Source organism: Rhinoderma darwinii, chromosome 12, assembly GCF_050947455.1.
Source record: "Rhinoderma darwinii isolate aRhiDar2 chromosome 12, aRhiDar2.hap1, whole genome shotgun sequence".
Lineage (NCBI taxonomy): Eukaryota > Metazoa > Chordata > Amphibia > Anura > Rhinodermatidae > Rhinoderma > Rhinoderma darwinii.
In genome coordinates, this window is record NC_134698.1 from 62,027,384 (window position 1) to 62,050,594 (window position 23,211).

General features: G+C 43.3%; 1 protein-coding gene across 1 annotated transcript; it reads right to left on the bottom strand.

Moving 5' to 3' along the window:
- Positions 1–697: 697 nt before the first annotated feature.
- On the bottom strand, positions 698–18,271 carry LOC142665298 (transmembrane protein 151B). The gene is made up of 2 exons (XM_075844949.1): positions 17,817–18,271; positions 698–4,036 (listed from the first exon to the last, which is right to left on the bottom strand). The coding sequence occupies exons 1-2, from the start codon at positions 17,913–17,915 to the stop codon at positions 2,603–2,605; spliced, it is 1,533 nt and encodes a 510-aa protein (XP_075701064.1). The 5' UTR covers positions 17,916–18,271; the 3' UTR covers positions 698–2,602.
- Between the last annotated feature and the right edge of the window lie 4,940 nt (positions 18,272–23,211).

Genomic DNA, 23,211 nt, shown 5'->3' on the forward strand with positions numbered 1-23,211 from the left:
ACTTTCTTAGATCATCTATTGATTATGCCACCCCTTCCCCCAACTGGGATACACTCCTGATTGCAACACTTTCCGGACCAAACTATCAAGGACATCATGGATAATTTATATTTTCAGGATGGACTGGGTTGAATCCACCCTGCATAAAGAACTCAATGTCAAGAAATTCTTTACCTTATGGGAATCCATTATTGACACACTGCCGCCGCGAATAAAACAGAACCTCTGCACATGCTTTCAATATACCACATGGTATCTTGAATAAACAATTGCAGGAGTCCCACAATAACGTGCTAACTTTAGTTGTAGTCATAATATCCATTTATTTGTTTCATTTCATTTTTCTTTCTGAGCAATTTTTGCTCGAAACCTCATGACTCGCACATCCTAATCCTGATTATCCCACTCCCCCTTCCCTCCCTTTGCTTTGTTAATATCCACTATTGACCTTATATTCCTGATACTTATACTTGATTGTAACAGCGCCTTACACTGTATTTAATAGTATTATAATGTCATGACTTAAACCGTACTAATTTACAGATGACCCCAATATAGTGTTATGTTCTGCAAAAAGCGCTGGAACTATTTATCTTTGTCACATCTGTATGATTGTATAACTTGATTTCCCTATTTTTCTCCCTCCCCCTCCCCTCTTCTCCCTTGTTGTATTGAAGAAATGATATGTTATGAAAAACTCTTTGATAAAAACATTTTTTTTTTTTAAAAAGAAAGGATTATACAGCCATTCTTACATGGATTTTCAAAGTAAGTACACCAGCTTCATCAGGTCCATGAGATCTATGTAATAATGTATGCAGTTTTTAGTGTGGAATCTGGCCACAGATCATCTTTTAAGATGAATTTATATGCACAATATTTATAAACAGTATTTCTTCTATTTCTTTCTCTTTACAGACTGCATTGAATTCAGAGGTATGTGTCTCTATTGAATAGAAAGACCACCACCACCAATAACCTCATCTACACTATATGGTAAATTATATATAAAATGAGGTCATAGTTGTAAAATGGAATCGACATGAAAATTGCATAAACTAATGAATAACGTTATAACTTAGCACCTACTCATATGCATTACTGATTTGTCATGTTACATAACAGAGGTATGATATTGTCCCTTTAAAGCTTTCACCATATCAGGAACGACTTGCATTGAGACAATTTCTTTAAGACACATTATGTGAGAGGCCTTGAATGTACGTCTGCTATATCAATTTTTTTTATATAATTAACCTGAAGCTCTCAAAAATCCAAATACCAACCAAATTCTCTTTTTAGCTCTTGTCAAGTTGTACCTAAAATATATATATACATGGTATCATGGTAATGTTTTTGTCATTCAAAAATATCTATATTTATTCCATAGTTATTATTTTTGATTTATTGGCTTCCAATGGAAACATAAGCAAATAAGGATTCAGAAGTAATACTACAAGTTAGTCAACAAGCAATATTTTATTTTGGAACTTACAGGGGTTTTACCATCTTAGGCATTTACGCCATATTCTGTGGATATTCTATAAATCTTTGATAGGTAGGGGCCCTGCCTCTAGCTCCTCTATCTAGGGAGAAGGGGGGGGGGCTCTTAACCCCTGTTCTGCCTGCTAGGCAGACACTGCATCGAGGAGAATAAATGGGGAAGTGGTGGAAGTCTGCTCAGCTGTTTTCATAACTCCCATAGACTTGGATTCATTGTCCACCTGGATGCGGTAGACAGTGGCCTGGTAGAATTTGGTTGCAGGAGCCCCACCTATTAAACATGTATAGCATATTGTGTAGATACATTATGCCATATGGGATATAGAAGATTAAAGAAAATTGCATGTTTTAGAGCTGACAAGCTCAGTAAAAAGTGTAAAATCCAGTGGTGTAGCTGTAGAGACTGCACGGTAACAATCATAACTGGGTCTCAGTACATGTAGTACATAGTACATTACAGTACATAGTCAACTCATTCAGATAACATATTAGGGTTAAAAAAATTTACAAAATGATACAAACCATGGAGCAAACCCTTTAAGCCAGCAGAGGCATAGCTCGAAAGCTCATGGGCCCCCATGTAAAACCTGTACCTAGGTCCTAATCCTAATATGCCATTTATACCACTGCTGTTCTGTTACGTGGCAGCTAACCCAGGTGCAACTGCAACCCATAAACTAATCCACAGCATACCAGGGTTTTTAACGTGTTTATTGCAACTTGCCAAACACCATATGACATGGCATCCATCTGGCTCTAAAATATTTCTTGATAAGATTTAGGGTTTGCTAGTTCACTAAGACCAACTAATTCTTACAAATAATTATTGCATTTTATTATTTTAGAGGCTAAACAAGTATGAGAAAAATATGTTATATAGTGCAGTATGTTCTTTCTATAGAAATGTAATGATATCCAAGACATTCATTTGCCAACACTCAAGAACTTTGGTGAAGTGCATAACCTTCTAAGTTATAATTAATAAAGTTTTCCAAGTATTTATTTTATACTGTTGTACATATTGTAAGTAATTGTGAAAACAATTTTGCCATACATTTAAAGGTCCCCTTCAGTAAGGTGGAATTTACTAAAGATTCTTTCACAAGGAGGTTTCCATGCAGGAAGAGCGGTGTATACAGAAGTTTCTGCTTCTACATCCTTCCTGACGATGTACTATGAGCACAGGGAAAAAACGGGCATCGTGGTAAGTGGGTGGATTTTCATTGAGTGCCAGTTGGCTAGAATAGGAGCAACATCGGTCCTCCTGACAAACACGCTCTGCTAAGCTACTGCTACGGCTCCTCCAAAGGCCTGTCCTATGAGATCCATGTAATTGGCATAGGGAGAAGCGGCTGGTGCTGAGAGAGAGATGAGATCGCCCTCCACTGCAGCTGTGCATAGCATGGCGAGAGAAGATTGATGAACTGCTGGATGCCCTGTTGCAGCCTTCACACCCACGCAAGGCACCACTGTAGCCACAAGCAGAGTAGCCATTGCATACTGACGCATCTGTTAGGTCCATCAGCACTGCCTCAGAATAGCTGGGAATCAATTGGCGGTTGGTACAAATATGCCATTCAAGTTCTGTACTATCCAGGGTGCTGACACGTGGCATTCTGAATCGGTATATGGGCTCCTCTGCCACGGCTTGAGGTGTGTAATCCATCCCTAGAAGTTTCTCAATATGATAATGAACATGGGCAGTCCTATATTCAATAAAAACCCTTAGTGGCCATGACAACATGAGCAAGGCAGCTGCCCAGAAAGCATAGTGTGAAACATACCACGGTAGTTGTTCTAGGTTCACATAGGCAATTACCAACTCTTTGAAATCCACATTTTTCAATTGCATTCCTTCCCTTGCTTCCATATAGTCATCTAGGCCTTCAATCTCTGTGAAGAACCTGGCACGTTGGGTAAGATATGAGTTTTCTGACTCCAGGTTGGCAAAACTGAAGCACTTGGTGAACTTTAATTTGGTGGCCGGATGACGATCCAGATCTAACAACTCTTTGGAAATGTCTTTTATCCCACAATGTGAGTATTCAAACTCTGCTTCAGCAACATGGGTGTTAACTCGCTCATGGTAGACCTGAGTAGTTGTATAGGCATCACCATGACGGTAGCGAGTGACTTGTCTAGTGCGTCTAACAAAGTGGTAACTAATGGCCTTCCACCAAATGCAAGGTGTAGCTTGGCGCATACGCTGTATTTGATCATAAACACTATTAGCATCAGCTTTATGTTGAAGTTCACTTTTGGCGTGACAGTGCCAACATTCCACCAAGTAGACCACATACAGCATTGCTAGGAAGGCCAAGGGAATGTAGACATAGCCATCTGAGCAAGGACTACCATGGTAGATCATGGACCTTCCCTTCAAGGAGCTGTCGAAACTGAGCTTGGTAACACTAGTAACCTGGCACCAGGTGACAGTACAAAGGCAAACAAGCATAAGGATGGAGAGAAGGAGACATTTCCAGTGAGACTCCCGACACATAGAGGCACTCAATGACTGCTTCTCGGGACGCTGCTGCAAGAAGCCAAAAATAGAGAGACACGTGAGAGATCAACACTGCATTAATAGAAGAGTATGCACAGTAGTCAATACGTTTTTTGATAAATGGAAACTACCAATTAATGTACTTTGTATAGCCCCAAGGGGTAGAAAGCTAAGCAGTAGTATTATTAAAACCAGTTTTCAGATATAGAAAAGCAATGTACTATTGCTGTTACCCTTTTTTTTAATATAGAAGAATAGGCCATTTCAGAAGGGGGTTGATGTCCACCCGTTGACTAATTCTAATTGAATGTTGCAATTGGAAGGAAATTTAGTAGAGTATAAAAAAAGTATAAAGAACTCTATGACAGTAATATGTTTAGCTGTTAAAAGATATTATTTTTTGTACACATTAAAAAGTTCTGATTGAGAAATTCTTATGTTTTTTATATGACTTATGGCATTTGTTTTCTACATGAACACTTAAATAGGTTTTCCAGTCCTAAGAAATTGATGGCCTATCCTCAGGATAGGCCGTCAATATCTCATTGGTTGGGGTCTGACTCTCGGCATCCCTGCCGATCAACTTTTTTGATGGGGACGAAGCGCTCTTCATCTCCTTTACTGCTCACATTGTGAATTGTAGCAGCAGTCCATAGTATTACAGCCTTCTCCCATTGAAGTAAATACTATAATACTGTGAATCGCCGCTACAATTGTGTTGGCGATTCACAGTGTGAGTAGTAAAGGATATAAAGGGGAAGCAGTGCTCGTAGGAGCACTGCGGGCCCTTCAAAACAGCTGATTGGGGGTGCTGGGAGTCGGACCAGAACCGATCAGATATTGATGGCCCACGCCTATCTTATTTTTTTACTTATCCAATATTTTAACATATTCATAAATAGCTGTTTATTGTTTGTACCCAAGGCTTTACCAGCATATATCACTTATACTCCTTTTAACAGGTCAACAAACTGTGAAAAATAACTACACATTGGATAGTACAGCAATTATTCAGGCTGTCCTGTTAAAAGAAAAAAACAAAAACCTTACCGCCAAGTAATTTAAAGTGATATTCCCGTCTTATAATGTTATGGCATATCGCTAGGATGTGCCATATATGATGTCTTTGTGGGATAATCCACTTGATTGTATTTATATTTTGAACCATGGTATAGTCTACATGGAACATGAAGTTGAATAGATAAATCTTGTACGGAATGTTCTTTAAAATGTACTTTATTGCAAATGGTATGGGAACTGCAGACATAAACCAGGTCCTTTGTAGCTAAAAACTGTGAATGTGCTTGTTAAACAGATATCTGTCCTGGTCACTGGCACGGCATGAACAGCAGAATGTGTGAAGCTAGTCCTCAACACATCACAGGATCACACAGAGAAGGGATCGATGACAGCTCAACAATAAAGAACTGGAAAAACAAAGAACAAATACACGTAATAAAGACCACATTAAAATGTATTTCCTACTAAAATAAAATAAATATCACCAGTAAATATAATTTCTTGAGTTGTCTTCTATCAGGTTCTTAAGAATTATGGGAAAGCGGGAGCCATCCAGGTAAAACAGGGAAAAGAAAGCATGATGAAATCTTCTTACCTCTTAGGGCATGTTCACACGTGGCAGAGTTTTTCCGCTAGAAATGTTGGTGCAGATTTGGGGCAATTACGCAACGAATCTGCACCAACATTTGCCTATTTGACAGGTAATTCAGACGTTGCAGAAAACAAAGCAGACTTGCCACAGATTTCAGTTTTTGCATTGCAAAGGCTGAAAACCGCAGTGAAATTTTGCTTCTTTTCCGCAACAGACCGTGCATGCTGCGGAGGGAAAATTCCGCACCGCATCCTATGGTCCGCAGCTGAGTTTTCCGCAATGTCTGAACTAATTCTCCTAAAAATGTATTGAAACAAATGTAAAAAACGGCCGCTGAAGAATTTCACTGCGGACTGACCACAGCGGAATTCCACAGCAATTCCGCCACGTCTGAACATGCCATTAAAGGGAATGTGTCGCTAGAAATTATTATTATTTTTTTTAGTTAAACAGTTAGTGTATAAATGATTAAACATTGTTCTAATTTTTTTAATTTTTTCACGAGTCAGGAAATTAGATTCTAATTCATAACATTTCCCAGTGCTGGTCACTAGATGGAGCAATTCCCAAAATTGCAGCATTGGCATGTGGTAAAGCAACCACATTGCTTTATGCTGCAAAATTTGAGAAAACACACTCGCTCTAGTGAGCTCACAGAATCCCCCCTCCTTTATCCTGGCTAGTGCCAGGAGAAAGGAGGGGATTGACCGGTCAAACCTCCTACACTGTGTGTCGCCATTTTTTGAGCTAACACACAGTGTAGTAGGTTTACATACAGTAGTAATCACACACTAAAACACGTACATACACAGACCTAACTTACCTGCTCCTGCCGCCGCCGCTCCCTCCGGTCCGTCCGCTCCGTCTGCTCCCTCCGCTCCAAGTGCTTGCATTAGAACACAAGTCCAGAAGCCACGACCGGAAGTAGTAATCTTACTGTCCGGCCGCGGCTTCCGGTCCACAAGAAAATGGCGCCGGACGTCGCTCGACCGAAGACCTTCCATTCCCACACAGACGGCGTACAGCATAGTGAATGGAACGGGTCCCGTTCGCATTCTCTATGGGGCTGTATGTGCCGTATTCCATGTCTGTATGTGTCGTTAATCGACACATACAGAGATGGAAAAAAAAAATGGCAGCCCCCATAGACAAGAAAAAGTAAAAAAATAAAAAAAAGTAAAAACACAAACACACAAAGAAATAAAACATTTTTTAATAAAACACTAAAAGCAAATTGATATAAAAAACATTTTTTTAGCGACACCCTTCCTTTAAAGAAAAACTCCAACAGACACATAAAATCAACCACAACACCCCAGGGCCACAATCTGAAATATCTGTGCCCCAAACATTCAAATGATCAGGACTCCCCTGGACAAGATTAAGGTTGGTGGAGGGCCTTAGGAAAAATATTTGTTGGGAGGCCCGGTCCTACCACTGGGATCCAGGTGCCAACTTACCCCCCATCGCAGCCACATATAGAAGTGACGTGCACTCGTGTTGCCCTCTCCACAGAGGTCTATATGAGTTTTAGAGAAAGCCAAGCAAGCTAATCGAAATTGTGAGCAGGATGCTCTAGAGCCACATATGCTTATCTGAGGCCTAGTTCACACTGAGTTTTTTGACATGGAAACCACATCGGAATCAGTGGCAAAAAACGTCCGAAACCGCCTCCCATTGATTTTGTTTTTGTCCGCTTTTTCGCTGTAAAAAAAAAAATCAAAGCAGCATGCTTTTTTTTGCCGCGGTTCTGCCTCTGACCTCTCATTGAAATCAATGGGAGGCAGAGAAAGCGTTTTTTGCTCGCGGTGCTCAATGGTCATGGACAAAAAAATGCAGCTGATGGAATATTGAGGTAGATTTCCCTGCTTGCAAAATAACTCTGTGAACAGGGCCTAAAGTACAAGAAAAAGCCCTGGGGTAGCTGCACACTGTGTCCTGTGCAGCAGCATTCATGTCACAGGTAGCATGGAAAGTCCAGCCCATTACAAGAAAGGGCAGAAATGATTGGTTGATAATAGCCTTACATTAGCTACAGCATGCAGCCTGGAGGTCATTCAGTGACAACAGCTGAATACACAGTGTTATGTAGATTTGTAGTTGTCACCCAGTACAGGCCTAGATTGTTGCTATGCAACGACCCAGACACATTATATTATATTATTCAGAAACTTCGGGCCTATTCACATTAGCGTCACTTTTCGTTGAGTGTTTCCGTCTGAGGTTTCCGTCGGTAAGTCAACGGAGAGGCAAACGGAAACCTTAGCCTCCGTTTGCATCACCATTGATTTCAATGGTGACGGAAACTTTACTAATGGTTTCCGTTTGTCACCGTTGTGACAGGGTTCCGTTGTTTTTGACTGAATCAATAGCGCAGTCGACTGCGCTATTGATTCCGTCAAAACGGAACCCTGTCACAACGGTGACAAACGGAAACCATTAGTAAAGTTTCCGTCACCATTGAGATGAATAATGATGCTAACGGAGGCTAAGGTTTCCGTCTTCCTTTCCGTTGAAGGGTTACCCGACAGAAACCTCCGACGGAAACCCCTCAACGGAAAGACAACGCTGATGTGAATACAGCCTTACAAGAAACAGCAGTGGTATCAGTCATCATAATTATAAGTGAGAATTCACATGGGAAACTATGGGTTTTAACTGAATTTTTAGAGGACCTGTCACCTCTCCTGACGTGTCTGTTTTAGTATATACTTGTATTTTCCATTGAATCACAATTCTGAAACATCTTTGCTTAGAACTCCAGAGTTGTGACGTTCCTCTGTTATTCCTTCTAGAAATGTATGAATAAATTGACAACTGGGTATTACCAGTTGGGGGTGTGTCGCTACACAGTCTGACACTGTCCAATCAGTGCAAGACTGTATAGCAACACACCCCTTTGGAAAAAGGTATGGCAATTTCTAGGAGGAGTAATAGAGGAATGGCACAATTTATTGTTCTAAGAAAAGAAGTACCAGAATTGTTATTTAATGGGGAATACAAGTATGTAAAAATCTGACAGGTCTTCTTTAGGTATAATTCAAAAGCTGCAGAAGTGCTGCCGCTCCTTCTAGAAATGTACATAAAGCCTTGTATATTACATATTGGACACTGCAATCTGATTTCTTGGGACTTGTTCATAAACCAAACTGACATAGCGTACATGTGACAGCTAGCGGACAGCATTAATTATGTCACAGTAGCCTTGCTAATGCTGACAGGGCTGGAGCTATTGCTGACAGAACATCTACAGCGGACGATGCTTGCAGGTGTCGAGCAGCTGGCACACACTGGCTACTGCTGACTGTTCAATCTCCATGGAGAGAATCCGGAATTCACTATGTCACTTATTACATAATACCTGGCATGCTTACTTACTGTTTATTACATGAATTAGACACCATCCTAATGGGCCTCTTCAACCAATACAGTGATAGGGTATGTTCACACGCACTGTTTTCAGACGTAATTCGGGCGTTTTACACCTCGAATTACGCCTGAAAAAACAGCTCCATTACGCCTACAAACATCTGCTCATTGCTTTCAATGGGTTTTACGATGTTCTGTTCCCACGAGGTGTAATTTTACGCGTCGCTGTCAAAATACGGCGCGTAAAAAGACGCCCACAAAAAAGAAGTGCATGTCACTTCTTGGGACGTTTTTGGAGCCGTTTTTCATTGACTCCATTGAAAAACAGCTCCAATAACGTCCGTAAAATACGCCGCGAAAAACGCGAGTAGTTACAAAAATGTCTCAAAATCAGGAGCTGTTTTCAGGCGAAAAAAGCTCTGTAATTTCAGACGTATTTTGCTACTGCGTGTGAACATACCCTCGTTCTGCAGAAATGTGATTTAAAGGGGTCGTATAATTTTTTAATAAAATGCTCCTTTAGAGCTATGTTTAGCTAATAGGACCCTCCTCTACTAGAGCTGGCACTGGCGGGATGCCCACTGCTAGTAGGAAAGCAGATATAAACAATGTGGCTAATTAGCAGGTTCTTCGTTTTATCTGTTTCTAGGAAAGCACGGTGAGAAACAGTATTGTCAAAATTACAGCTCGCACAGGGGTTGTCATTCCGCTCTGAAAGACTTTTGAATGTCAAATCAGTCTAGTTAAGCAGTCAGATGAAAGCGAGAGATTTATCGATGCCATTCAGATGTCTGGAAAAGCTGGGTGATAACCCTTAAAAGAGCTGTTATGGTGGCCATATTGCTTTCCCATAAAAAAATAATACAAAAATAATTATATATGTGTATATATATATATATATATATATATATATATATATATAAATAATTATTTTTTTATTATTTTATTATTTTTTATATATATAAATGAAGGAGGCAATTTTGCCAACTTGACAAAAGAAGACAAATTACTTTTTTTTATTTGGATTTTTTTATTGATTTAATGTAGTTTAAAAAAAATCAAGCAAGTGTGCAAATAGTATTGATATAAAAACATTTTTTGGGTGTCTACAGCTCCTTTGCAGACCTCTGTGTCTCCATAGTTAGGCTGGGTTCACACGTGGCGGAATTTCACTTAAATTCCGCTGCGGACACTCCGCAGCGTTAATCCGCAGCGGTGCCGTTTGTCCATTGACTTACACTTTAATTTAGCAGTGTTCGTTTAGACGAGGCGTAAAATTCCGCTGCGGAGCATAGGCTGCGGAGCGGAATTTGGTGTCCGCAGCATGCTCTGTCTGTTGCGGAGCAGTGGCGGACTCATGGCGGAATTTCTCCATTGACTTCAATGGAGAGTCAAAATTCTGCAATGAAGTCCGCAGATCTTATGTGTGGTGCGGAGCGTATTGGTTTTACTACCATGACATTTCTTCATTCTGGCTGGACCCATGTATTTCTAGGTCTACAGCCAGACTGAGGAAGTCAATGGGGCTCCCGTAATGACGGGAGCGTTGCTAGGAGACGTCTGTAAATAGTCACTGTCCAGGGTGCTGAAAGAGTTAAGCGATCGGCAGTAACTGTTTCTGCACCCGGGACAGTGACTACCGATCTCAATATACATGTATCTGTAAAAAAACATATAAGTTCATACTTACCGAGAACTCCCTGCGTCTGTCTCCAGTCCGGCCTCCCAGGATGACGTTTCAGTGTAAGTGACGGCTGCAGCCAATCACAGGCCAAGCACAGGCTGCAGCGGTCACATGGACTGGCGCGTCATCCAGGGAGGTCGGGCTGGATGCCGAAAGAGGGACGCGTCACCAAGACAACGGCCGGTAAGTATGAAAATCGTTTACTTTCACTAGGGAAAGTGCTGTCCCTTCTCTCTATCCTGCACTGATAGGGAGAAGGGAAGCACAGTCCGCAGCAGCTAGTCCGCATCAATGTACTGCACATTTTGTGCAGATCCGCAGCAGAATCTGCAACGCAGATTCTGTGCGGCATTGATGCGGACAGTTGCGGAGGAAATCCGCCACGTGTGGTCATGCCCTTACAGACTAGAAACAAACTTTGTGTAGTTGATCCTGCAGTCATGCAAATGTAGGCAAGTAAGAAGTAGACTGAGTTCCCACAGGACATATATACGCTGTGTAAAAACCACGCAGCGTATCCGACCTGGAACCCGCAGTTCACTCAGTCCTTAAAATCGCACCATTGTAGTGCAGTTTTTCAGGCAGAATTTCCTCTGTGGAATAAAGCCGTCCATACTTACCCCCTCCCGCCTCTGACGACCGCTCCAGCTTCCCTGGATGACGTTGCAGACCACGTGACGCTGCAGCCTGAGATTGGCTGCAGCGGTCACATGGGATGCAACGTCATCCCAGGAGGCCAGACTCCAGGAAGAAGGAGGGCATTCTGGGATAGTATGATTTATTTTTTTCCGTAGTTGCAATTTTTGCAGGGTAATCGCTACGAATACGCCGCAAAAGTCGCAACACTTGGCTCGCTATTTCGGGTTTTGCATCCCCATTGAATTCAATGGGGAAAACCGCAACGGAAAGTCAACAAAAACGCAGCATAAATTAACATGAAGCGGAATTAAATTCCGCATCGCAGGTCAATTTCTTAATGCTTACACTGTGTTGTTGTTTTTTGCAGTGTGGGCATGAGATTTTCTAAGTTTCATCCACTTTGCTTCTACTGTAAATGTTGCGGGATTTCTGTACAGAATTCCGTTGCGGAAATTCCGCAGCAATTATGCTACGTGGGAACCCGGCCGTAGGGAATAAATGTCTGCAGGATCAGACAACACAGTGTTTGTTTGTAGTCTGTTTCTATGGAGACACATGGGCCTTGTACAGGAGCAGTAAAAACAAAACAGGAGATTTTAAACCAAGGCTATTTACAAAGTTGCTTGATTATTTTTATTTGACATATTATTATTTACAATGATGGACACAGCAACTAACAATAAAACAGTAAGGCCCTGTTCACGCAGAGATTTTTGGCACGTATTTTGGACGTGGAAACGGCATCTGAAACCTCGCCCAAAAATTGCTGAAAACACCTTCCATTAATTTCAATGGGCGGCGGAGGTGTTTTTTTCCCGCAAGCGGAAAAAACGCTCGCGGTAGAAAGCGTCATGCTCTTTCGTCGGGCGTTTCCGTCTCTGACCTCCCATTGACATCAATGGCGCTCAATGGTCACGGTAGAAGAACGTAGAAAAAAACGCGGCAAAGAGAGTGCAGGCAGGTCAAAATCTGAAAATCAGATTTTTCCACCTGCAAAAAAACTCTAAGAAGTCCCTGCACAAGAAAAGCCTACAATGTAAAGTAGCTAATTGTCTGATTATATACCATTATCATCCTTGTGACTTGATCTCGTGGGAACAAATGTATTCTATTTATTCCTCAGTAAATTCTATGTAATTTATATGTGACTGACAGTAGTAGGAAAATCCATTATATGCACGTTGACCTCTTTCCCCCTCATTTACATGTGAAATCACTTAAAATCATGTTAGCGGCACACTAAACATTAGCATATCATGTAAATCTTACAGCAATTACATCAGTCATGGACACAATTTATTGCACTTTACAACAATATATGCTGCTATAATGTCCTATATAAGAAGAAGCAGGCAATACTTTGTAGAATAATGTTCCGGTTCATCAAAATGACACATTCTGAAAAGTAACTTAATCTGTGGATGCTCTTATTTCTCTAAATAGACAATAAAATAGATGAGCTGTATCTATGCATTCACTTCATATGCGCATTTATAAATCAAAGCGTAGGCCTGCCATATTGTTTACTTGTCTGCATGAAAATTCTCTATAAATAGCACAAATTACAATATATCCTATACAGCCAAAATATTTGAAGTGAAAGGCTTTGTCTATTAGGGCATATAGAGTGGGTCCTGCTCTGGTAGACCTTGCCCATTCATGTATTACACTATTACGACTATTCTTTTAAATAGCCAGCATATAATACTTTATTTTCCCATAGCAGATATGTATGACCAGCCGGGAGTGGCGTAACTACCGCGTAGGAGCCATAGCAGCTGCTACGGGGCCCATGGCATGAGGGAGCTTGTGCCGCCCACAGGCATGGATCCCCCCTATGCCCTGTGGCGACGCCACATTCAATAGTCTCTGCGTCCTTGGGAATCAGAAACTATTGAACACTAGGGCAGAGAAGGGAGGTATCTCACTGCTCTGCCATTTACCAGGCTACAGGCCGAGTTGGTCTGCAGCCTACCAGGCGCAGGTACAGGATCCCTGCGCAGGCTGGCGTGATGACATCACTGGATCACTTCGGCCTAAGCAAGAATCCCAGTCGGCGTTGTGGAGCAGCTCCATTCGTCAACGTTTTTTGTTTGGATGGTGCTATCTACAGAGGAGAAGTGTGGGGGCTGTATGGCGATACCTACAGAGGAGAGGGGGGCTGTATGGCGCTATCTACAAGGAGGAGGTAGCGGCACTATATAAAGGGGCGGCTGTATGGCACTATCTACAAGGAGGAGGTTGCGGCACTATATAAAGCGGCGGCTGTATGGCACTATCTAAAACGGGGGGCGATGTGGGGCACCCAGGGGAGCAGGGGGGGCCCTGTAAAAAGTCTGCTGTGTTGCGCCCCTGCCAAAATGTAGCTAAACCGCTAAGTTTTATAGCGTAGTCTACTACGCTATTGTTTCTGCAAAAAAAAAATGTAGCATTACATGGCAGCTATACAAATGAATAGTCATTCATGTAATGCAGCAACGTGCTGTGTCTGCCAGAGTGGGAGCCGTTCTTACACAGCGGCTCTCCGTTCTAGCACACACAAAAGGCAGGGTCCCTCTATGACTTCTATATGTCCTAATGGGGTATATGGACAGAGTGGTCATCCTGAGACACCCCTTTAACTATCTTTGTAATGCAGGGGCACATACACTAGGGCTGGACAATTAATAATAAAAAAAAAGTCAGTGCAATTAACCGATGTCACCTTGCGCATTTCGTTTTTTTCAAAAAACAATTCCCAGTTTAAACTGTATCTGCATCTTCAGGACGCAGATACAGTTGAATCCAGTGGTAGACCAGGTGTCTCTATACTGTGTGGAGGGCAGTTATGGGGGGCATTATATTGTGTGGACGAGCAGTTATGAGGGGCATTATACTGTGTGGAGGGGCAGTTATAGGGGCATTATACTGTGTGGGGCACTATGGGGGCATTATACTGTGTGAGGGGCAGTGTCGGGGGTTATATTATATCCAGTGGTATACAGCAGGCTCAGGGGATAAATATTATTACAATGGCGTAGCATGCAAAAAGGAGTGTGGCCTAAATAATCGTAATAAAGGTTACATGTTCAATTAATCATGATTTTGATAAGGGTCATAGTCGCCCAGCCGACATACAGCTATATACTGTGTTTTAGGCTTCCTTCACATCTGCGTCGGGGTTTCGTCAGATCTTTCCGTCAGGGGAACCCATGAATGGAAACCATAGCTTTCAGTTTGCATTACCGTTGATTTCAATGGTAACGCTTCCGTTGCTAATTGTTTCCGTTTGTCTCCGTTCCGTAAGGTTTCTGTTTTTTCGGCTGAGTCAATAGCGTAGTCGACTATGGACACCGCTGTTTGATCGGCTACACTCTCATATAGGAAATTTTTTTGGTGAAAGGGTGTTTAGAAATGGAATAGGTCCGGTTCACATCCGTTAAGGGCCTTTGTCACGGATCCGGACAAAAATACCGGAAACAATAGCGCTATTGTTTCCGGTAAAATCACAGACACCCTGATGGAAACCCGATGGAACCTATAAAAGTCAAGGGGTTCCATCTGGCGCCGATGGTGTTCGTTGTACAACGGAACAAGCTCTTCCGATATTTTGGTTGTTCTGCTCCTCTGATGGTGCAGAACAATGGAAAGACCGACGCAGATGTGAAGGAGGCTTTACCCAACATACGGCTTTAGGATTGGTCTATATGGGGACATAGATTAAGCCATATACCATCGTTTGTCCAGGTTAAGAAGTTTTGGAAAAAAATATTATATTTGCAGTGGATAGATAAAAATAAATTTAAAAGAGAACATAGCCCAGAAGGCTGGGGGAAAAATGGAATCCATTTGTTAAAAGAATGCTATCTAGCACAGAGTTTCAGGAGATGTATATAAACTGAAACTAGAAGAAAAGCAAAAGGGTGAGCACGGACCACGTACAGGCTGGGAGGGGGAGGGAAGGGGGGTGTATGGGTAGAGTCTATTAGTAATAACACTGCGAATGGATTATGGTTTTATACAGATGGAAAATCAAATAAAGTATTTTTAAAAAAACAACAAAAAAACCTTGAGGGCCCTGATGAAACTTATATAACATGAGCTCACATGCCATTTAGAATACTGCTGACTTATTATATGGCAGAAAGGGAATTTAGACCCCCTCTTGCACAAGTGCCCGGGTGCCACTGCAACTTCTGCACCTCCTATTGCTAGGGCATAGGAAACATGTAGACTGGCCAAGATGATGTATTACTATTACTACTGCTTATGCTACTTGTTAGTTAATTCAACTCCACTTTTGGTGATCTTTATCCCAAAATGTGTAGCAGTCTATAAAAAAGGTATTTATAATACACAAGCCGTAGCAAAATTAGGTGGGTCTCTGGGGCGTTAGGAGCTGGGCACCTATGGTCACCGCTGTTTGATCGGCTGCACACTAGTATAGGAAATTTTTCACAGGCTGCAGCGGTCACATGGGATAAAACGTCATCCGAGGAGGCTGGGCTGTAGGACGTCAGAGGGACGCGTCGCCATGGCTATGGGTAAGTATAGATTTTTTTATGTGCGGTTTTCCGCATCTGACAACAATTTGGTGCGGTTTTTCGTCGTATTTACGCAGCGTATCCGCCTTGTGTGAACATACCCTAAAGGTGAGCACCACAGCTCCTTCATCATGTCGATTTGCAGGGGTCTCGGAGGTTGACCCCCCACCGATCAAACATTTATGGCCTATCACAAGTATAGGTCATCAATGTTAAAGTTTTGAATCCCCTTTAAAATGAAAGACATTACTGACATATCCATTTGATGTGCCATAAATATCTGATTGATGGGGTCCAACAGCTGGGACCCCTACTGATCCGGAGAATGGGTTTACCTGGTTCCCCGTTTCAAGAAAAGTGGTGGTGCATGAACAGCCACTCTCCACCACAGCATATGTGAGATATAGAAGAGAGAACACTCACTTTTCTGGCTATTTCAGTATATCTCATAGACATTAGTGAAGAGTGACTGTGCGTGGGTGCCCACTTCTCTTCTAGGAATGGAGACCCAGTGGAGAAGTGGCCACCCAGCTGTTGGACTTCCAGTACCAGATATGTCTTTCATGGGGGACCCTCTTTCAAGGAGGTTATAGCTTGCCATAGTCACCAGCATGACTGAATAAAAACAGGATCTTTTGATTTTTTTAAGGGGTTGTCTGCTTCCAAGCATTTTTCATATGTCCTTTTGGAACATGGGTTGTTTAACATGTGGTATCCCCTTCTTTTAGCTACAGCCCGGATCTATGTTGCCACTTATGGGCTGCCAGGATTGGTAATCTAGCTCTACAGTAAACTCTGCAGTTTCCAAAATTAGGATATATCTAAAAGCATAAATAATACCATAACTAATATCTATAACAAAACATATTTGACCTAAACTAGTCTTGGAGCAGTGAACCTGCCTTTAAATGGAAACCTTGTATATCTGCTGTAGGCATTAGCAAAGTTATATCACACATAGTTATGAAACAGATGAGACTTGCATCATCATTATATATATATGGCTGGAAAAAAGACCCCAAAATATCCTTTGCACAAATCATATAACAAAGGTTTTGCTTAACCCATACTAACTTTTTACTTGGGACAGTAGAACAGATTTGCCACAGGTTCATGATTCACATCAGTGGGAAAATTTAAAATATTAAAGTCTCCTTTGTATTGAGCTTATGCAGTCTGAACAGGTATCACTTATGGGTATTAATATGGTTAAGAAAATCTGCAGGTTTTTCATTGTAATATGCAGCTAAGATCTGCATCACACTTCCCTGCAAACACTGAGAATAAGTAAAAAAAAAAAAACAATTAAAGGGAAAAACTGCAGTGTTTTTAGCGTCATGCCTGCAAAGCGTTCAATGCTGCATTGACAAAGAGATAAGTATTGTTGTCATCGGACTTTAGCGTAGCTTTCCCCGGCGCATTATGTTTGGCACATAGGGGCGGGAAGCCTGCAGGAAAATAATACGACCTGCAAGGTTCTGCATTGAACATCTCCTGTGGATTGTGCGCTGGTAGTCTGTTTAATGTGCTGTCTGTAGTATTCCCTGGATGGCTGCCTTATCTCATAGCAGCACATTGATGCTTCACATCTCTCATTAGTGGGGAGCAGGAACAAGAAGGATGTTAGCACTGCAGCCTGAGTGCCTTACTACCAGTAACGTAACCCCTGGACTGCTGGAAACCTTGTTATTGACTTCTTTTAGGGGGTTTACAAAACACTGTGTCATTTAATGAAAATAATACATTGTAACATAATCTGTCAATGGTTATATAGTATTACCTGTAATTGTTCTACAATGTACAATGCTACAAAGGTGATGGTGCTATACAGATATGTGTGTATGTAAAGATATACACATAAATATATAAACATATATATGTAGGTATCTACGTGTAAGCGATGAAGTGCTGTGTTTTTGTTTTGCAAGGTATGACATTGTATAGTTATATATAGCAGTAGTATAAATGACCTTCATAGCTCACCTCCTCTCTCTCATCCACCTCTGGTGTAGTTATATCATTTGCACCCGGGGTATCTGCTGGGGTTTCAGCAGCTGCTTCACTTTCTACTTCAGTAGACATCCTTTGCCATTCTATTTCTTCAGGTCTCCCTGATGCAGTATGAGGAAATCCTGTTGCCCAGGAGAAGAAGCCAGCATCACTTGTAGAGAGCACTCAGCCAATGCTGCAGACTGCACCCCATCTCTACCACAGGTCCCATATATGAAGCAGGATTTACACATTCTCTCCCCTCCCTATTCACCCTCTTCGGCAGCCCATATGTAGAAGAGAGGAGGGAGAACAACTAAACCCCCCATCACAGCCCCTCCACTCGAGATCTAAGGGTCACCTTATCTGCAGGACCAGAAATGGCACCATGGACAAAGTAGCTGGCACCCTGCTGTGTATTGCAGGAAAGAAGGCAACTTCAAGTAAATGCTGCAGGCAGCCAAGTGATTGTAGACCACCGGAGATGTGACAGTGAAGACTCAAGCTTTCTTTTTCTGCTTCTGATGTCTCAATTGTGTGCACACCCCTTTCTTTCTCAGCAATAAGTCAGAGAGCAGGAGGTATCAGCACGCACACACACAGCCACACTACATCTATTGCCTTCCTTTGACACTTGGTGTTCACCTGCAACCAGTGGCGGACACAGACTGCAAAAGGCCCCTGTGCAGATAATGTGCCAGGGCCCCCCCGCCCCCCCCCCCAATACCGACAAAGTTACCTAAACATATATATGCATATAAAAATAAACCTTACTAATAAAAATTATGAAGGAAGATTTATATTGTACATTTTATTACCAGTTTAGAACACAAGTAACACATTTTTTTCCGGGTTAAATTCTTATCTAAACTAAGTCCCTAAATGTGGGCAAAGAAAATGAAAAACCTATACTCACCTCCTCCGGCGCCTCCGTTCCCCCTCCGCAGCCCCTATCCCTTTCTGTGTTTACAAAGCTGCTGTGGTGACGCGCGGTCGATGGCACATGACCGCTGCAGCCAATCAATGCCCTCAACAGCGATTTGCTGTGGAACTACTGTCCTCAGCAGCACACCAATGAGGAGTTATTGGCAGCAGCGGTCACGTGCCATCGGCAGCGCGTCACCAGTGCAGCCTTGTACACTTGTAACACAGACCGAGACAGGAGGATGGGGGCTGCGGCGGGTGAACGGAGGCGAGGGAGGAGGTGAGTATAGTTTTTTTATTTTCTTTGCCCACATTTAGAGACTTAGGTTAAATTGAATCATTGAATATAACACAAAGCACTCATGCAACTGAGATGCAATAATTTAGATGATCTTATCATGCTTAGCTTACTGCACTGTTACCTATCAAGCAGGACTGAATCTCAAGATATCTACAGAGGGGGCTGTATGGCGTTATCTACAGGGGGGACTGTATGGCGCTATCAACAGAGGGGGCTGTATGGCGTTATCTACAGGGGGGACTGTATGGCGCTATCTACAGAGGGGTCTGTATGGCGCTATCTACAGGGGGGTCTGTATGGCGCTATCTACAGGGGGGACTGTATGGCGCTATCTACAGGGGGGACTGTATGGCGCTATCTACAGGGGGGACTGTATGGCGCTATCTACAGGGGGGACTGTATGGCGCTATCTACAGGGGGGACTGTATGGCGCTATCTACAGAGGGGGCTGTATGGCGTTATCTACAGGGGGGCTGTATGGCGTTATCTACAGGGGGCTGTATGGTGTTATCTACAGGGGGGACTTTATGGCGTTATCTACAGTGGGGTCTGTATGGCGTTATCTACAGGGGTTCTGTATGGCGTTCCCTACAGGGGGGGTCTGTAGGGAAAGTCATACAGCCCCCCCCTGTAGGGAACGCCATACAGACCCCCCTTTAGGGAACGCCATACAGACCCCCCTGTAGGGAACGCTATACAGCCCCCCCTGTAGGGAACGCTATACAGCCCCCCCTGTAGGGAACGCCTTACAGCCCCCCCCTGTAGGGAACGCTATACAGCCCCCCCCCTGTAGGGAACGCCATACACCCCCAATCACTCAAAAAAATGCGACCTACAGTGTGAAAAGACAAAAGACATGTATCCCCTATCCACAGGATAGGGGATACATGTGTGATCGCTGGCATTGATAGGGAGAGCGGGGGACCGAAAGTCCCCCGAAGTTCTCCATCACTCACCTCTGACTTCCGGTGTCTGCGCAGCTCAAGTGTGACCGGCGCTCCATTCATTTCTACGGAGCTGCCGACACAGACCCCGGAAGTCCGAGGTTTGTGATGGAGAACTTCAGGGGACTTTCGGTCCCCCGTTCTCCCTATCAATGCCAGCGATCACACACGTATCCCCTATCCTGTGGATAGGGGATACATGTCTTATGTTTAATGGCAGAGCGGGGAGATACTCCCTGCTCTGCCGTAGTGTTCCGTGGCATCGCGCTGTAGCAGCCATAGCGGCAGCTAGCGGAGATTCCGGCCAAGGTGGGGGCCCGTGCCGGCAGGTGACGCGGGCCCCCTCATGCCGCGGCCCCGTAGCAGCCGCTACGGCTGCTATAGCAGTAGTTACGCCCCTGTGTTAGGGGGAGTTCACACTGAGGTTTTTTTCGCGAAAAACGTCAGAAAGTGCCTCCCATTGAAATCCATGAAATTTTTCCTGCGAGCAGTAAAAACCGCATGCGGGAAAAAGAAGCGCAATGCCCTTTCTTCGGGCGTTTCTGTCTCTGACTTCCCATTGACAACAATGGCAGGCAGAAAATGCGTTTTTTGCTGCGTTTCCCTGCCCACGGCCCGATGGCCGAAAAACGCCACAAAAAAACGCAATGAAAAACGCGGGAAGTGTTCTACCGGCAGGTCAAAATATGCCTCAAAATTCCGGAAGGAATTATGAGGCAGATTTTTCTACATAAAAACTTCTCCCTTCTGACATGAACTTTTTAACTTCATCTACCTGTCCTCTGCAGTCTGCACGTCCTCCACTCGTCCTGTGTCTGTCCTCCGCTCATCCTATGAGTTCTCCGGCAGTCCTGACTGTACTGTCCAGCCGCCCGAAGTCTTACGTCGCACCGCCCCCTGTCCTCTCCCCTGCCTGAGCGCTCCTCCTACCACCAGCATCGCCGTCCTGTCCTATTCATCTGTGCCAGATTGGCAGTGCAGTGTAGCGGCTATCACCGGGCCCGGGCACCCGCCCCCTCCCTCCCGATTGGTAGTGCAGTGTGGCGGCTATCACCGGGCCCCCGCCCCCTCCCTCCCCTCATGCCTAGTGTTGTGATGCTACTAGGCATGAGGGGGCCCGTGCCGCCAGGCCTGGTACATAAAATGTAATGTGCCTGTCAGGGCGACACGGGCCCCCCCATGCCGCGGGCCCCGTAGCAGCTGCTACGGCTGCTACTGTGGTAGTTACGCCACTGAACGGGCCCCCTTCCCACGCGGGGCCCTTGTGCAGCTGCACCGGCTGCACATGCGGTATGTCCGCCCCTGCCTGCAACGTTCGACACCATCAGTGACTTCATACGCTTGCACATCCCCTTTTGGTGTGGTCCATGGACTGCTGCCAAGCACGTTAGTTTGTGCCCAGTTCTGTTGGTCCTTTTAAATCCCCCTCTTTATCTTGCACAAGATGACTGTTTTTCAGCTCCTTTTTGGTCAAGAAAGCTGAAACTTTCCTAGTCTGCATTAGTCCTAACCAATTATTCCTATCTTGTATAGACAGTTCTATTTCTGGCTCTGATGACATAGCAGCAATGAGAAAATCCTGTTGGGAGTTGCAAGAGGGAATTAAGGGTTGGCGCTGACGGGTTGTGCTTCCTAGCAGCAGGTCATAGCCTGGGAGAGATGTTCATGTAAGATCAATAGAGATAATGGGGCATGAGGGGGGATAGGAGACCTCTCACTCAAGTAATGGCAGAATTGGAGATCATAATAATGATATCAGGAGATACAGAGAGGTGTCAGGCTTTAAAGGTGAGATGAAGAACAAATCTTGGTAGAGATCTATTGGGAATAGAAAGTCACTGCATATAATTATAGATTCTGAACAGGAACAAATATTATACTTGGCTGCATTTACAAGGTTAACTTAAAATATCTGTAATGTTTGCTCTACGGAGTTTTAATAAATCAGATACATGCAATATCTGGCCTTTCAGCTAATGTATTAATAGATGTTCGATAATGCCCAGGCATGCATTGGTCAATAAGCCATGGCTTGACTTTTAATACCGTAGCGCTTCAAGTGTAGGTTCACCTACATGAATATTTATTATATACTTGCATAAGTGGCAATTCCCTGAGTGTTATTAGAAATATTCTCTATTGGAAATTGATGTTACGCAGCGAATACATCAGCAGACTTATGATTGTTGTAGACAGGACATCCACAGGAAATGTGAAATTCTTCCGTCTGTCCTGGTGTATTATTGGCAGCAGAACAGAGCAATCTGATAATAGCTCTATACTATGGAATTGCTATTGATGCAATTGTCTGCTATATTTGTGTATGTATATACATAGTGAAATAAACAATTCATACTCAAGTTTTATTAATGATGATACTGTAATTCCTCTGCTGGGAAGATATACACTACTGTACCCTTAACCCCTTACTGACCATTAACTGTATTTTGTATTTTTATCATGTCTCAATAAAAACTATTTTATTTTGAAAATGTTTGGGTCATTTAACACTGATTTTCTGCATATGTGTTTAAACGATGACTTTGGTGTTTGACCAAATTATTCTATTGAGGCACTTTTTTGGTGTTACCCTTAACCCCTTAATGACCGCCGATAAGCGTTTTCATGGCGGTCATTAGTGGGCTTTATTCTACAGCGCCGCCATTCCACGGCGCTGCATTAGAATAAAGTAAACAGAGCAGGGAGCTGTCAAATCTTCCTGCCCTCAACTACCAGAGGCAGCTGAGGGCTGGGGGCGTCCCTGCTCGACCGGGTGAGATCAATATAAGTATCGATCTCACCCGTTTAACCCCTCAGATGCGGTGCTGAATAGCGTGCACCGCATCTGAGTGGTTATGGAGAGAGAGGGAGCTCCCTCTCCCTCTCATCCCATTGACACCCGGCGATAAGATCGCCGAGTGTCTGTGTCTCCAATGGCAGCCGGGGGCCTAATAAAGGCCCCAAGGTCTGCCTGTAGTGAATGCCTGCTAGGATATGCCAGAGGCATGTCCTAGCAGATGCCTGTCCATTTTAAATGGACAGGCAGTAATACACTGAAATACAAAATATTGCAGTGTATTATAATAGCGATCGGATGATCGCATATGAAAGTCCCCTAGTGGGACTAGTATAAAAGTAAAAAAAAGTTGAATAAAGCAAATTTTTAAAAAAAAAGTGAAAAAAATAAATGAAAAACCCACTTTTTCCCCTTACAAAATGC